Source organism: Podarcis tiliguerta, assembly GCF_965153285.1.
Source record: "Podarcis tiliguerta genome assembly, chromosome: 4".
Classification (NCBI taxonomy): domain Eukaryota; kingdom Metazoa; phylum Chordata; class Lepidosauria; order Squamata; family Lacertidae; genus Podarcis; species Podarcis tiliguerta.
In genome coordinates this window covers 13986850-14001063 of record NC_139537.1, presented here as the reverse complement: position 1 = coordinate 14001063, position 14214 = coordinate 13986850, and the positions used below count along the sequence as shown (strand labels likewise).

The window sequence follows — 14214 nt, the reverse complement described above, 5'->3', positions numbered from 1 at the left end:
TTTACGGCTACCAACAGTCCCCTCGCATTCAATACCTTTGTTCATTCAGATTGCAGGGGAAACAGAGCATAGAGTGGAACATTATCTCGGAATTTGTTGTTTTCAAAAGGGTATGAGTGAGAACAAGCTTTAGCCTTGTTCAGGGACTTTCCTGACCATATGAGAGTTTAGAATATGGAGGTGGGCCAGGGGTGCGCACACAAGCATCAACTCCAATGTGCCTGCGCATGGGGGTTTCTTTGCAGATCTTCATGCGTTCAGCACAAAGTCTGAAAATGGTTTCTAAGCATATTCCGTTGAATAAGAGTAAGATGGAGTTCTCCATCTCAGGGAAGCAATTAAGACTGTGTGCACATCGTACAGTTAAAACACATGGCTTCTCCCAAAGGATAACAGTAACTGTAGTTTGCTAAGGGGAATGTGAATGGTTGCACCATGGGGATAAAACTGCAGTTCCCATGATTCTTAGGGGGAAGCCATGTGCTTTAAAGGTATGTTATGCACCCAGCCTAAGTGTTTTCAACAGAGGAATGCTTAGGAACTCTTTTCAGACCTTCTCATTCAACTTCTGGTCATCAGCTTCTTTGGGCCTGTGGGCACATCTGAAAACCGAAGAAACTGTGGTGAGGAGCATACATGCACTGCAACCACAGCTCTTACCACCAGGAATTTCTTCCTGAGGTTTAGTCAAAATCTCATTTCTTGTGATTTGAATCCATTGGTTGCTACCCTTTGGAACAGCAGAAAACAAGGCTGCTTCATCTTCCATGTGGTGGCCCTTCAGGTATTTGAAGATGGCTATCATGCCACCTCTCGGTCTTGTCTTCTTCAAGCTAAACATACCCAACACCCTCATATGGTTAAGTGAACGCCTGAACAAGTGTCAGGGACTGGGCAGAGGAGAAATGGTGGAGACCGCCTCCCCAGCCTGACCCTTCCAGGGAGGAGGAAGAGGAAGGCAGTTTAGATTTACAACAGGGATTTGTGGGAGGTCACAGCTCAGAGGCAGATGAGGTGGAAAGTTGGGAAATAATGGGAGGGAAGGAAGAGGAGGAGGGGGAGGAGAAGGAAGCAACAGAGGGGTGGCAGCTGACAGACATGGTGTCCTTAGAAAGCATTTCAGACCCCCCTCTCCCAGAACCCAGTGAGCCTTGAAAGTAGGAAAGCAAAGAGCTCAAAGACAGAGGGCATGTAGCTTTAGGTCTGCAAATGTTGCGTGTGTAGGTCCCCAGGCCACCCCTCAAATAACTTCACACATAACACGTAATTTTAGTTTTGGTTTTTTGGGCACTATTTTGGCCACAACTTTATTAAAATACAAAATCAGTGAGTGGTTGTTTAGACATTGGTTATGACTATCTGTCCCCCCGCCTGGGACAGAACTGACATCCCGAGGTCCGATCGGTAGCCAGTAGAAGGGAAAGTCAAACTTGGGGGTCATTTGAGCTAAGCGTCGGACCCACGCCGCTCACCCCAGCAGCTCCCCGAAAGCTTGCCGGCCCTGGTCCCATGACAGGGATTCCCATGACAGGGATTGGGTGGCCCTGGTCCCATGACAGGGATTGGACGAAATCGTGGCAAGCCCCAGGATTCCTTTAACAGAATTCCCTTCAGCACAATAGGAGGGGCAGGCACAGCCTATCCTGACCCCTCCACCACCAGCATATTATAACCAATGCCTAACCGCAACCTTACAAGTTGTGACGAATTGCTGAGTAGTAGGCAAAAACCAAATGGCACAGCCAATCACCAAATGGCAAAATTCCTACTAGGCCCCTGCACCAAGGCAGACGACCCCATGACAGGCAAAGCAAGGTCAACCGGAAAAGAGGGCGGGCGGGCGGGTGGGTGATCCGATGCACTCTGCAAAGAGAAAGAGAAACCAGAGTGCACCAATATTTAAAGACTATGGTCCCACCCACCCAATTTGCAACATACAATTTGCCCCAGCAACCCGGTTATCCAATCACAATGCCAGGCAACAACTATTAACCTGCCTGGCAACAAGAGGCCTGGCCTGGTGGCCCACACCGCAAGACGTGCTCTCATTTATTGGAGAACACGCTTTGTGGAACTGATTATTTCCCCTACCCCTAATTTGCACTGCATTTCCTTTGCAATGTGTGGAATAGCATAACGATGATGTAGTTAATTACATAAGCGATGTAAGTTTTGTAATTTTGCCACAGCAGACAGCGAGGTGGGCGGGAGGCAAACTGCAGTAGAACAGCAACAGGGCTGTGTGTTACTAATAAGGGATGAAATGGGAGGTGATGCCTTTTTGCATCTCTAAGGAGCGTTAGATTTTCATTTTATTTTTCTTTTAAAAGTGCTTTCAGGTTTTCCTCAGTCCTTGGGTTCCCTTTGTTCATCAGTCCAGCAGCGTGGGAGAGCCTCTTCGGTGAGATGAAATCCGTTTTTGGTTTTTTTTAAAAAAAGAGATTAGCTTTCGGAGGGATGTGTTTGTGTGTGGGAACATAAACTGTTTTTGACAGTTTTGATCGCAGGAGCAGGTACCTCAGAAGACCGTAAACACGAGAGAAGCATGCTTTGCAATTGCAGAGGAGTAACAACAGTTGGCTGAGGGAAAAAGGAAAAGGTTGGGCTGCATGAGGAATGGGGGAGAAGTCAGCATTTTAGCATGCATTCACAGTTATCGCTGTTTCCATGGCAACATCTCCACGGAATAAAGTATGCTCTCCTTTCTTTCGAAGAGGGGAAGCAGAGTTTGAAATGGATACTTCACATAACCCCCCCAAACAACAAATCCACAACAAGTCTTGAGTGCTCCCTGATCTCCTGTGTAAGTGTCATTATATTATTGCAGTTCAAAAAGCTGTTTCTTTGAGACTCCCCTGTGAAAGAAAGTGTTTTCTTCTTTTAAAAAAGATGCTTTTGCTTCTTATTTGCCCACTGAATTTCCACAAAGCCCTGAATAGCCTACCTCCTTCGTCCTTTTTTTTTTTTTCATTTTGTTCTGGACTTGACAGCCTTCTGGCATTAAATCTTTCTTCCTCCACCCCATTTTTGAGTGTATTCTCCTCTTGTTTACACTGCTGGGAGTTGCAAGAAAACTCCGTGAATTCTGAACTTAACCCAGTTTGAGAGGGATCAAAAGCTGTTTAATGAGTTGTGTGAAAACTTGCAGGAATCTTTTGTAATTGCCTAAGTCAGGAGTGGGAAACCTCAGACTTGGGGTGTGTATGTGTGAAATGGGGACTTGCCCCAAACAATACGTTCTCTGTAGGCCATACCCTACAGAGACAAAGGTCCGTATAGTAAAAGCTATGGTTTTCCCAGTAGTGATGTATGGAAGTGAAAGCTGGACCATAAAGAAGGCTGAATGCCGAAGAATTGATGCTTTTGAATTCTGGTGCTGGAGGAGACTCTTGAGAGTCCCATGGACTGAAAGAAGATCAAACCTATCCATTCTGAAGGAAATCAGCCCTGAGTACTCACTGGAAGGACAGATCGTGAAGCTGAGGCTCCAATACTTTGGCCACCTCATGAGAAGAGAAGACTCCCTGGAAAAGACCCTGATGCTGGGAAAGATGGAGGGCACAAGGAGAAGGGGACGACAGAGGACGAGATGGTTGGACAGTGTTCTCGAAGCTACCAACATGAGTCTGACCAAGCTGCGGGAGGCAGTGGAAGACAGGAGTGCCTGGCGTGCCCTGGTCCATGGGGTCACGAAGAGTCGGACACGACTAAACAACTAAACAACAACAACAACAACAGGCCATACCCTCACCTGCTCTGCTCAATGCACATCTTGACTGCTTTTGCCTGACTGAAATGTCTCATTGAACTGCATTAATGCCTGCTCCCCACTTTTGCATTTATAGCATAGTTTTCTATTAATTCTTTTTCGCAATAATCTGCATATCAAATAGTTGTATTGCTTCTTAAATTGACTTCCCACCTCCATTTCTGCAGTATTTCTTCTCAAACCTTTTCTGCTACAGTATATCTTTATCTATTACAAAACAGATAAAATCTCCGTTGCAATTATTTTATCATTTCCCTTCTGTTTCTTTTATCTCGAATCCTGGCCACAATTTCATTTGACTATAGTTTTTTTTAAAAAAAAAAAAATAGTCCATGAAAGGCCTCCCTTCCTCTATATAAAAAAGTTCATCATTTTGATCTCTTAATATCACTGTCAGTTTTGCCATTTCTGCATAATCCATCACTTTCAAAAGCTACTCTTCCTTTACTAGAACCTGCTCTCCTTTCTGTTTCTGTGCATATAATATTCTAGCTGCGCTTGTCACATACATAGTTTTGCCATCTTCTTTGGAACCCCTGTCCCTATTATGCCTGTAAGGAAAGTTACCTGAAGGAGCGTCTCCACGCCCATCGTTCAGCCCAAACACTGAGGTCCAGCTCCGAGGGCCTTCTGGCAGTTCCCTCACTGCGAGAAGTGAGGTTACAGGGAACCAGGCAGAGGGCCTTCTCGGTGGTGGTGCCCTCCCTGTGAAACGCCCTCCCATCAGATGTCAAGGAAATAAACAACTATCTGACTTTTAGAAGACATCTGAAGGCAAACCTGTTTAGGGAAGTTTTAAATGTTTGATGTTTTATCTTGTTTTTCATATTCTGTTGGGAGCTGCCCAGAGTGGCTGGGGAAACCCAGTCAGATAGGCGGGGTATAAATAATAAATTGTTGTTGCTGCTGCTGCTGCTGCTGTTGGTGTTGTTGTTGTTGTCTTTTGGGAAGAGCCCATTTCCTGATTTTTTTGTCATCAATCCTATATCTTTTGCGAAGAGCCTGTTCCCTGCTTTTTCAAAGCAAAATTAAAAAATTCCTCCCAGTAGCACCTTAGAGACCAACTAAGTTTGTTCTTGGTATGAACTTTCGTGTGCATGCACAGTTCTAATTTTTAAATTTTTATTTTTTAAATTTTGTTTCGACTACGGCAGACCAACACGGCTACCTCCCTGCTTTTTCAGTCATCAATCCTATGCACAAGAAGCTGGCACAAAGCATATCAGTTTAGGTTAACTTGGCATTAAGTTACACCAGATGAAAACTCTGTTCAACAGTGGGGCAACTACTGCCCTGCCTAAGTCTGCCGAAAGGAAAACAAGCCTTTTAAAATAGTGTTCTGCATCAGGTTGTCAGGTCACATGACTGAGCTGAATGGGCTTAGGATCCAGCCTAAGCCTTCTCTTGAGAGTCCCATCCGTGTCACACCCCTGAAATTCCCCCTTTGCCAGGGACTTACTGCTGATGCAGGATGAGCAAGTTAAACCAGTGTATCTTCATCTGACCCAGAGTTGGGGACTTAACAGCGACTGAGCTAGAGATCCTCTGCTCATCCTAAGCAGATCTTGCCATAGAATTGCCCCCCCCCCCTTTTTAAAAAAACAATATTTTTTTATTTGCAGATTTATCAAGGGAAAGAAAGAAGAAGGAAACAAAACGAGATGAGAAGAAAGAGATAGATAACAACAATAATAACCAAATAATATAACAATAGACCATCAATGCACATTGTGGGTACAGTGACCATCAGTTCAGGAATCTTAAGTTGGACATATAAGCTGATATAAGCCCTGCAGTTGCGCACATGGGTATCAACACAAAATTGATGCCCATTTGAAATATGCTTGAATGTAGCCTGGTCAGAGGACCATTGCAAAAAAAAATTAAAAATAAAAATGGTGGGTGTTTATCCTTCCAAGCTTGAAGTGTAAGTCTCTTAGCCACCATAAGAGCTCACAAAATCCATTTTTTGTTGTGCAGCCATTAATCCCCATACTACAGGAATATAGTTTAAAAGTACACGGACACTTGCAAATATCATGGATTTCCCCAGTGTAACATTTCTGTAACTGCTTCAGACCAAACGGAATTCACCCCTGGCAAAGCCACACCACGTGCCTCAAAAGAGGCGTTCTCAGCATTCAACCTCCAGCATCTGTCTGTGATAGACAGTACCTTTCTATGCAAACATTGCAGAGTCCAATATACTCAATATATTAACACCTTTTCTAAGCCTCTGACATTTGCATGACTGGAATACCGGTCCCTTCCCAACATGTGTGTCATCATCATGCACGTGACCTCTGGCACATGCACCTTTTTCGGAGCCAAAAGGGTGTAGGGCAGGGGAGGAATATATGCCAGAGGTCACGTGCATGATGATGGCACAGGGTGGGAGCAGGCCAAGGGAGAGGCGGACTGGACTGGGACTTCTGTGTGTCCCGTGGGTGTGTGGGGCAGCCAGGAATGGAACTCCCACTTAAGCAGGGATTCCCCTGCATAGCCTACTATACAAAAGTGAAAATTGCATCTCTTGCTCCGCCCACTTTTGCCTCTGGCCACATGCACCATTGGCATGCAAACCACCACACCCCACTGAGATTGCCCACAAAGGAATGGGCTGGGGCAGCACCACTAAACAGAACTCTAGTCAGTCACATCACTGGGAGGTCGAAGGAGAGGGGGGTAGGAAATTACAAGGTCAGTGCGTTGCAAATGCACCCGACTGGCTCTGCAAGTGCGTTTGCACCGTGCTCTCCTCACCGCAGCCTCGCCCGGTAATCAGCAGTGATGCAACCAACCAGAGCTCAGGGGAACCGTGCTACCACACCACTGGCTTCTGCCCGATCCTCGCCCAAACATTTTCCCGAAGCCCCATAAGACTTCCTTATTTGGATGAAGAAGAAGAGTTTGGATTTGATATCCCGCTTTATCACTCCCTTTAAGGAGTCTCAAAGCGGCTAACATTCTCCTTTCCCTTCCTCCCCCACAACAAACACTCTGTGAGGTGAGTGGGGCTGAGAGACTTCAAGGAAGTGTGACTAGCCCAAGGTCACCCAGCAGCTGCATGTGGAGGAGCGGGGAAGCGAACCCGGTTCCCCAGATTACGAGACTACTGCTCTTAACCACTACACCACACTGGCTCTCAGCATAGAATGTAGACCCTCCAAATATTGGTATATACAGTGGTACCTCTGGTTAAGAACTTAATTCGTTCCGGAGGTCCGTTCTTAACCTGAAACTGTTCTTAACCTGAAGCACCACTTTAGTTAATGGGGCCTCCTGTTGATGCCACGCCACCGAAGCACAATTTCTGTTCTCACCCTGAAACAAAGTTCTTAACCTGAGGTACTATTTCTGGGTTAGCGGAGTCTGCAACCTGAAGCGTCTGTAACCTAAAACATATGTAACCCGAGGTACCACTGTAATCCTCATCACACCTCACCACTGGCTGTGCTAGCTGAGGCTGATGGGTGTTAGAATCCAACAGCACAGCTGACCAGATCACTCTTGGGATCCCTTCCAACTCTACCATTCTATGATTTTAGAGGATCACAGGTTCTCCGTTTCTGCTTTAATGGAGTCATAATGGCCGTACTATGACCATTTCCCCCCAGCTGGCTACAATAGGCAGTGCTTTATCTACAACACAGTAGACAGTGTTTTATATTTTATCCTGTTGGTTCTGTTTTCAGTGTTTCCACATAGCTTGAGGTCCTAAGAATGGATTTTTCAAAAACAATAATCAAAATGACACACTTTACAAAACAAAATCCTCAGCACTCTACCAAACAGGTTAATTGGGACTATCTTTCATAACAAAGGGACGCGGGTGGCGCTGTGGGTTAAAGCCTCAGTGCCTAGGGCTTGCCGATTGAAAGGTCGGCGATTCGAATCCCCGCGGCGGGGTGCGCTCCCGCTGTTCAGTCCCAGCGCCTGCCAACCTAGCAGTTCGAAAGCACCCCCGGATGCAAGTAGATAAATAGGGACCGCTTACTAGCGGGAAGGTAAACGGCGTTTCCGTGTGTGGCTCTGGCTCGCCAGAGCAGCGATGTCACGCTGGCCACGTGACCCGGAAGTGTCTTCGGACAGCGCTGGCCCTTGGCCTCTTTGAGTGAGATGGGCGCACAACCCTAGAGTCTGTCAAGACTGGCCCGTACGGGCAGGGGTACCTTTACCTTTACCTTTTTCATAACAAAAAGCAAAAACTTTCTCTAGCGACAAAGGATGCTAAATGAATAGACATTTCCCTTGAGAATACTCAGACTCCTTTCTTGCCTGTTAAGGTATAGAGTTAATTGATTCATTACTAAAATCTTGGTTCTGGGGGAAAGTAGGAGGGAGGAATCCCACCTCCATTCCTGTTTGCAGAAAGAAGTTGCTAACATGTGTGCTTATGTTTCCACTGTTTTAGCTCTAAACATTTTAAGCTTGATGGCCATAAGCAATTTGGCACACATTCAACTTGCCATACATCAGGAAAATGCCTGACATGTCCGGGTTTCTGGGTGTAAAAATGGTGTTGGGGGGGTGGGATGTCAGGGAAAACCTGGATGTAAAAGCAGCAGAAAAGGGACGCGGGTGGCGCTGTGGGTTAAACCACAGAGCCTAGGACTTGCCGATCAGAAGGTCGGCGGTTCGAATCCCCGCAACGGGGTGAGCTCCTGTTGCTCGGTCCTTGCTCCTGCCAACCTAGCAGTTTGAAAGCACGTCAAAAGTGCAAGTAGATAAATAGGTACCACTCCGGTGGGAAGATAAATGGTGTTTCTGTGCGCTGCTCTGGTTCGCCAGAAGTGGCTTAGTCATGCTGGCCACATGACCCAGAAGCTGTACGCCGGCTCCCTCTGCCAATAAAGTGAGATGAGTGCCGCAACCCCAGAGTCGGTCACGACTGGACCTAATGGCCAGGGGTCCCTTTACCTTTACCTTTAAAAGCAGCGGAAACAGCTCCAAAAGCTGAAAATCACTATTTTGTGGGGAGGTTTCCCCAATAAAGCCCAACTATACTGGTTCAACCAAAGCTCAACAAGAAATTTTCAAAAAGTAAACTTTCAAAAAAGTTTACTTTTTGAAATATGGCAGCCCTAATGGCACACATAGAGACCCCACCTGCAAAAACAAACAAACCCATGCTTATTCCATCACAGAGCCGAATATTGAGAGACAATGTGGTGTAGCAGTTAGAACATTGGGCTAGTACAGGGTTTCCCAAACTTGGTTCTCCAGTTGTTTTGGGACTACAGGTCCCATCATTCCTGACCACTGGTCCTGCTAGCTAGGGAGGATGGGAGTTGTAGTCCAAAAACAGCTGGAGAACCAAATTTGGGAAACCGTGGTCTAGCATCTTGGAAAATCAGAGCTCACTGGGTGATCTTGGGCCAGTCACCATCTCTCAGCCTAACCTTCCTCACAGGGTTATTGTGAGGGTAAAAATGGAGAGAGTGGGAAGGTTTAAGCTCCTCTGAGTCAAAGTTTGAAGGAGCTAGGGTTGGGGAAAATTTGCCCCCTGTTTGCCTCGTGGATTCATCCTGCTCCTCTTGCCCTGCTCCCACCTCTGCCTGTTTTGAAGTCGTACACACAGGGTGTGTGTGTGTGTGATGTTTGCATGTGAATCTTCCTAAGTAATATATTGCACACCTGAATTATTATGAATTAAATTTGTATACCTCCCCATACCCACAGGTCTCTGCGCTGTTGCAACATTGGGTTACATCCCATTGCTCGATATCACATGTGCACTTGGGTTAGTGGCAAATTGGTGTGTCAGGGCTATACTTCAGATGTGATGCCACAACCCCTCTTAAACCTTGCAAAGTGCCCATCTTTGCTGAAGGATCAGCTTTTGGCTTATCCACGTTCATGGTGAGGCAAAATGGCTACCAAAGATAACAAACTGCTACAAGTGGGATTTGCAATGAAATGTTGCATTGTGGAGTTCTTCCCTTCAGGATTGCAGCCAATTCCCCCTCCCACCCATCTCAACCTGGAGTACTGTGTCCAGTTCTGGGCACCACAGTTCAAGAAGGACACTGACAAACTAGAACGTGTCCAGAGGAGGCAACCAAAATGGTCAAAGGCCTGGAAACGATGCCTTATGAGGAACGGCTAAGGGAGCTGGGCATGTTTAGCCTGGAGAAGAGGAGGTTAAGGGGTGATATGATAGCCATGTTCAAATATATAAAAGGATGTCACATAGAGGAGGGAGAAAGGTTGTTTTCTGCTGCTCCAGAGAAGCGGACACGGAGCAATGGATCCAAACTACAAGAAAGAAGATTCCACCTAAACATTAGGAAGAACTTCCTGACAGTAAGAGCTGTTCGACAGTGGAATTTGCTGCCAAGGAGTGTGGTGGAGTCTCCTTCTTTGGAGGTCTTTAAGCAGAGGCTTGACAACCATATGTCAGGAGTGCTCTGATGGTGTTTCCTGCTTGGCAGGGGGTTGGACTCGATGGCCCTTGTGGTCTCTTCCAACTCTATGATTCTATGATTCTATGATTCAACCCCCCCCCCCAAAAGCCAGTTAGCACACCATAGCCATTGAGTAACTTAGTCCTCATTGGCCTATTTTGGGGGGTTCCGCCTTTGTATGGTTTCTTTTCTTTTCTTTTTGTACTTACTTAATCCTTAGCGTTGCCCCAGTCCTGTGGATAATGCTGCCTTGTGCATGTGTTTCTATTTTGGCTACATAAACTCGTAGCCTGATCACCAGAAGCAGAGAGAATTAGGTAAAATCACATTTATAGAACTCGGTCTCTCTCCTCCAATCAGCTGCCACTTATCTGCTGGTGTTCAGGCTGTCTGTTTACCCAGGTGTTTGTGGCTGCCTGGATTGTAAACCAGCTGACAAAATGGATTTCGCTGCTGCTTTAATCTTTTGGTCGTTTGCGTTTTGACACATTATAGTCCCCAATTGCTTCTTGGAGAGCATATTGCATTTTCGATAGGCTGTAAGTCACTAGCAGAACTACGGTTGGGAAACTGGTGTCTCCAGTTAGAAGGATCTCATGCATCAGTGCTGGTGGGGAAGACCTCTTCATGGAGATGATGGGGAGCAGGGGAAGAGGAAGGGGGGTGCAGGCTGCCCCAGGTGTCACCACTGAGGGGGGTGACAAAATGTTGGGCGGCACTCACTGCAGCGCCTGCAGTATGCCCGAGCCATGCGTCTCTCTTGGGAGTGATGTGGTGGCTTGTGTGCGCACAGGCTCCACGCTGCCCCACCTGCTGCATCCCCCCGGCTGAGTGGGAGGAGGCAGGCAGGCTCCAGAGGCCCCACAGTGCGCCCCGCCCCTGGGCACGCCACCCCAGGCACCTGAGTGGCTTCCTCCGATGGTGAGGGGAACACCTTGCCACTCAGAATACAGGACCATCAAAATCTGCCTTATACTGCATCAGACCAATAGTCTGTCTAGTTCAATGTGTCCTACACTAGCAGGAAGTGGCTCTCTAGCATTGCAGATGGGGGTACTCTCAGAGCACAATCCCTATCTAGCGATGCCAGGGATTGAACTTGGAATATTCTGCATGCAAAGAAATGCTCTACCACTAGGGATGGCTGAATATGTCAATTTCAGTTTCTCATTTTTCCAGCCTTAACTTCCACATGTTTGCAATTTGAAAAACAAACTCATCATGAAAACTCATCGGCCTTTCAGTGCAAATTTCTCCTAACATTTTTGTACCCAATTTTCCCTAACGCACAACTTTTTTATTTATTTTTTTGGCATTACAGCTTCCCCTAATAAGATGCATTTTTCGTATGCAACTTTCACAAATCCTTGCATTTCTGTGCACACTTTACCAATGCATGTGCATTTTTTTTTTTATTTTTTGCACACGTCGCTGAGCTGGAGAACGGCCCTGCAAAATTTGGAGGAGTGCAAATATCAACGAATGGCAGCATTTTGGTTCGCATATTGCTTGGCGAACGTAAATTAAGTTCACTTTTAAATGCAAACTGAATCTAACTTCTCTCCCACCTCAACTCACTAGTGAGCTATGATCTTTCACTAAGGTAGATTAAGGCAGCTCCACATGCTCATACAAATATGCAGAAAAACACAGCTATTCATGGCATCCTGGTGCACAAAGAGACTTAAAGGTACGGTTTCTCCCCTGCGTAACTCAGCAGAAACAGATTCCCACCTCCCTGTGCCTACCTGCCATGAGGAGAAGAAAGAGGCTGGACTGAGTAAATTTGGGTTGCTAGGGTGCCTTCCGCCCATGTACTCATCCGTGCAGATGTCGCAGCTCTCGGCGTCTCGCCAGTCCCAGTAGGGGATGGTGAAGTTCTCGTTCCCAGTGAGCTTCTGGATCTCATGTTCCCACATGAGCAGGAAAAGACGGTGCCACGGAAGGAACCCCGGAGCCTCGTGGGCAAAATCAATATCTCTCCAAACATTGGTGCCTCCAAGGAGGGTGTCCCGAGAGACGTAATAGTGCATCCAGACAAAGAGGTCGTACACATTGATGTCTCGGAACATGGGCGCCGAGCCATTGTTCATCTGGGCATACGTTCCGGTGGCGATGACAAAATCCCGGCTGGTGGTATGCTTGGCCAGGTTGAGGTAGGCAAGGAACTGGTTCTTTTCCCTGGTGCTGAGCTGGAAGATGTCTTTCCTCACCCTCAGCTTCCTCTCTGTGCAATTGGGACCGGCAAAGTTGAACTTACAGTCGGCACAGCTGAATCCCATGAAGTTGCCGAAGCATTGGCACGTCCGGTTGTAAAACACGGCGGGCCAGTCTTCCCGGTCGTCCACTCCAGAGAAGGGAAACTGAGGGCCGAGAGGGGCGTCTGAAAGTAGGATCTCGCGACAGGATCCCCTACCTGACAGCTCCCCACAAGGGGAACCATCGCCAGGCCAAATGGGACAGCATTCCTTGCTCAACAAGCTGTCGGCATTGGCGCAAGCCCGAGGGAACTGGCCAGAACTGAAGGGCAGAATACCCAGGAAGATGCCAACGCGAAAGAGAGACATCTTCATTCAGACCTAGAGTCCAGTGGTTCAGCAGCTGGCAAGGAACAAGCTTCTGTCCCTACACTTTCAGAGCCCTGAGAAATTTTCCCGACATCTCTCCAGAACATCATCCAGTCTCACTTCCATCTATCCCCCTCCCCTCCCCTCAACTTTCTGTAATCTGATTATCACATGTCCTGGGCTCCGTCCAAAGAACTCTCACTCCCCTTCCCCCTTCGGCTCCAGTTAGTATAGAGACTTACTATGAGAATCTCATCTTCTGCCTAGCACATGATCGCTTTTGATGTACCAGCAGCACAGAGGGTGGAAGCCTTGGTCACACACAGGAACTTGGGTGCTTGGTATAATGTCTCGTGGGGTTTCTGTGGAAAAGGAGGAGGATTGAGGGCTGGGTAAGGCTGGGAGCGTGTAAGGAAATCCCACAGAGCTTGGCGCAATTGCTGAGCGAGCCCAGCGCAGCAAATCTGCAAATTGCTAAAGAAAACTGGTCTGGAGATCCTCAATCATGCCTTTTAGAGAAAGGCCTGATTTTGTGCATTTTCCAGACAGAAAGAAATATGCATAAAACTATCCCGTAAAAAAGGAGGAGGAATAGAAGGCATAAATAGGGAACATTGACATTTTGGTTCTCCATTTGAATTTAGCTTGGTGAACAAAGGAGCACGCTTTCATAAAAGACCATGCAGTCCTGCGTGAACTTGCTCTGAAGTTCGGCTCATCCTCTGAGGCGCTTCTTCTGATGCTTGTCCCTGCTGAAGATGCCAAGGGGGGCAGCTGGAGAAAGAGCCATCTTGGTGTCCAAGCTGTAGAATGATCTCTCAATGAAGGCTTCCTAATGCCAATGCTTATAATATTTTAGACATAGGTGCTGGGTTGGGGCTGGGGGCTGGGTGCTCCAGCCCCCACAACATTCCCTATGAAGGGCACCCACAATTTTTTTAGCGCCAGAGCTGTGCATGCCATGTTGGCATGCATGCCCACCAGCGTGCATGTCAGAGATCAGCCTGCCTGCTGATATGCATGTGTGACGTCAGCACACCTCAGGGCCTGCTGATATCAGATGCACACGCTGGCAGGCATGTTGTTATTGTTGCTGTTGTTGATGATGATGATTTATTATTTATACCCAGCCCACCTGGGCGGCTTCCAACAAAAGCCAGCCTGCTTTTAGATGCCAGGCAAGGAATCATAGAATAGAATCATAGAATCATAGAATCATAGAGTTGGAAGAGACCACAAGGGTCATCGAGTCCAACCCCCTGCCAAGCAGGAAACACCATCAGAGCACTCCTGACATATGGTTGTCAAGCCTCTGCTTAAAGACCTCCAAAGAAGGAGACTCCACCACACTCCTTGGCAGCAAATTCCACTGTCGAACAGCTCTTACTGTCAGGAAGTTCTTCCTAATGTTTAGGTGGAATCTTCTTTCTTGTAGTTTGTATCCATTGCTCCGTGTCCGCTTCTCTGGAGC

General features: G+C 47.1%; 1 protein-coding gene across 1 annotated transcript in view; it reads right to left on the bottom strand.

The window, feature by feature from the left end:
- The window catches only part of TYR (tyrosinase), a 57515-nt gene extending 44586 nt beyond the window's left edge, over nucleotides 1-12929 (bottom strand). Inside the window, exon 1 of the mRNA XM_083436559.1 lies at nucleotides 11925-12929. Within this exon, the coding sequence (XP_083292685.1) occupies nucleotides 11925-12749 (825 nt within the window). The 5' untranslated portion in view covers nucleotides 12750-12929. The remainder of the gene's footprint in view (nucleotides 1-11924) is intronic.
- Between the last annotated feature and the right edge of the window lie 1285 nt (nucleotides 12930-14214).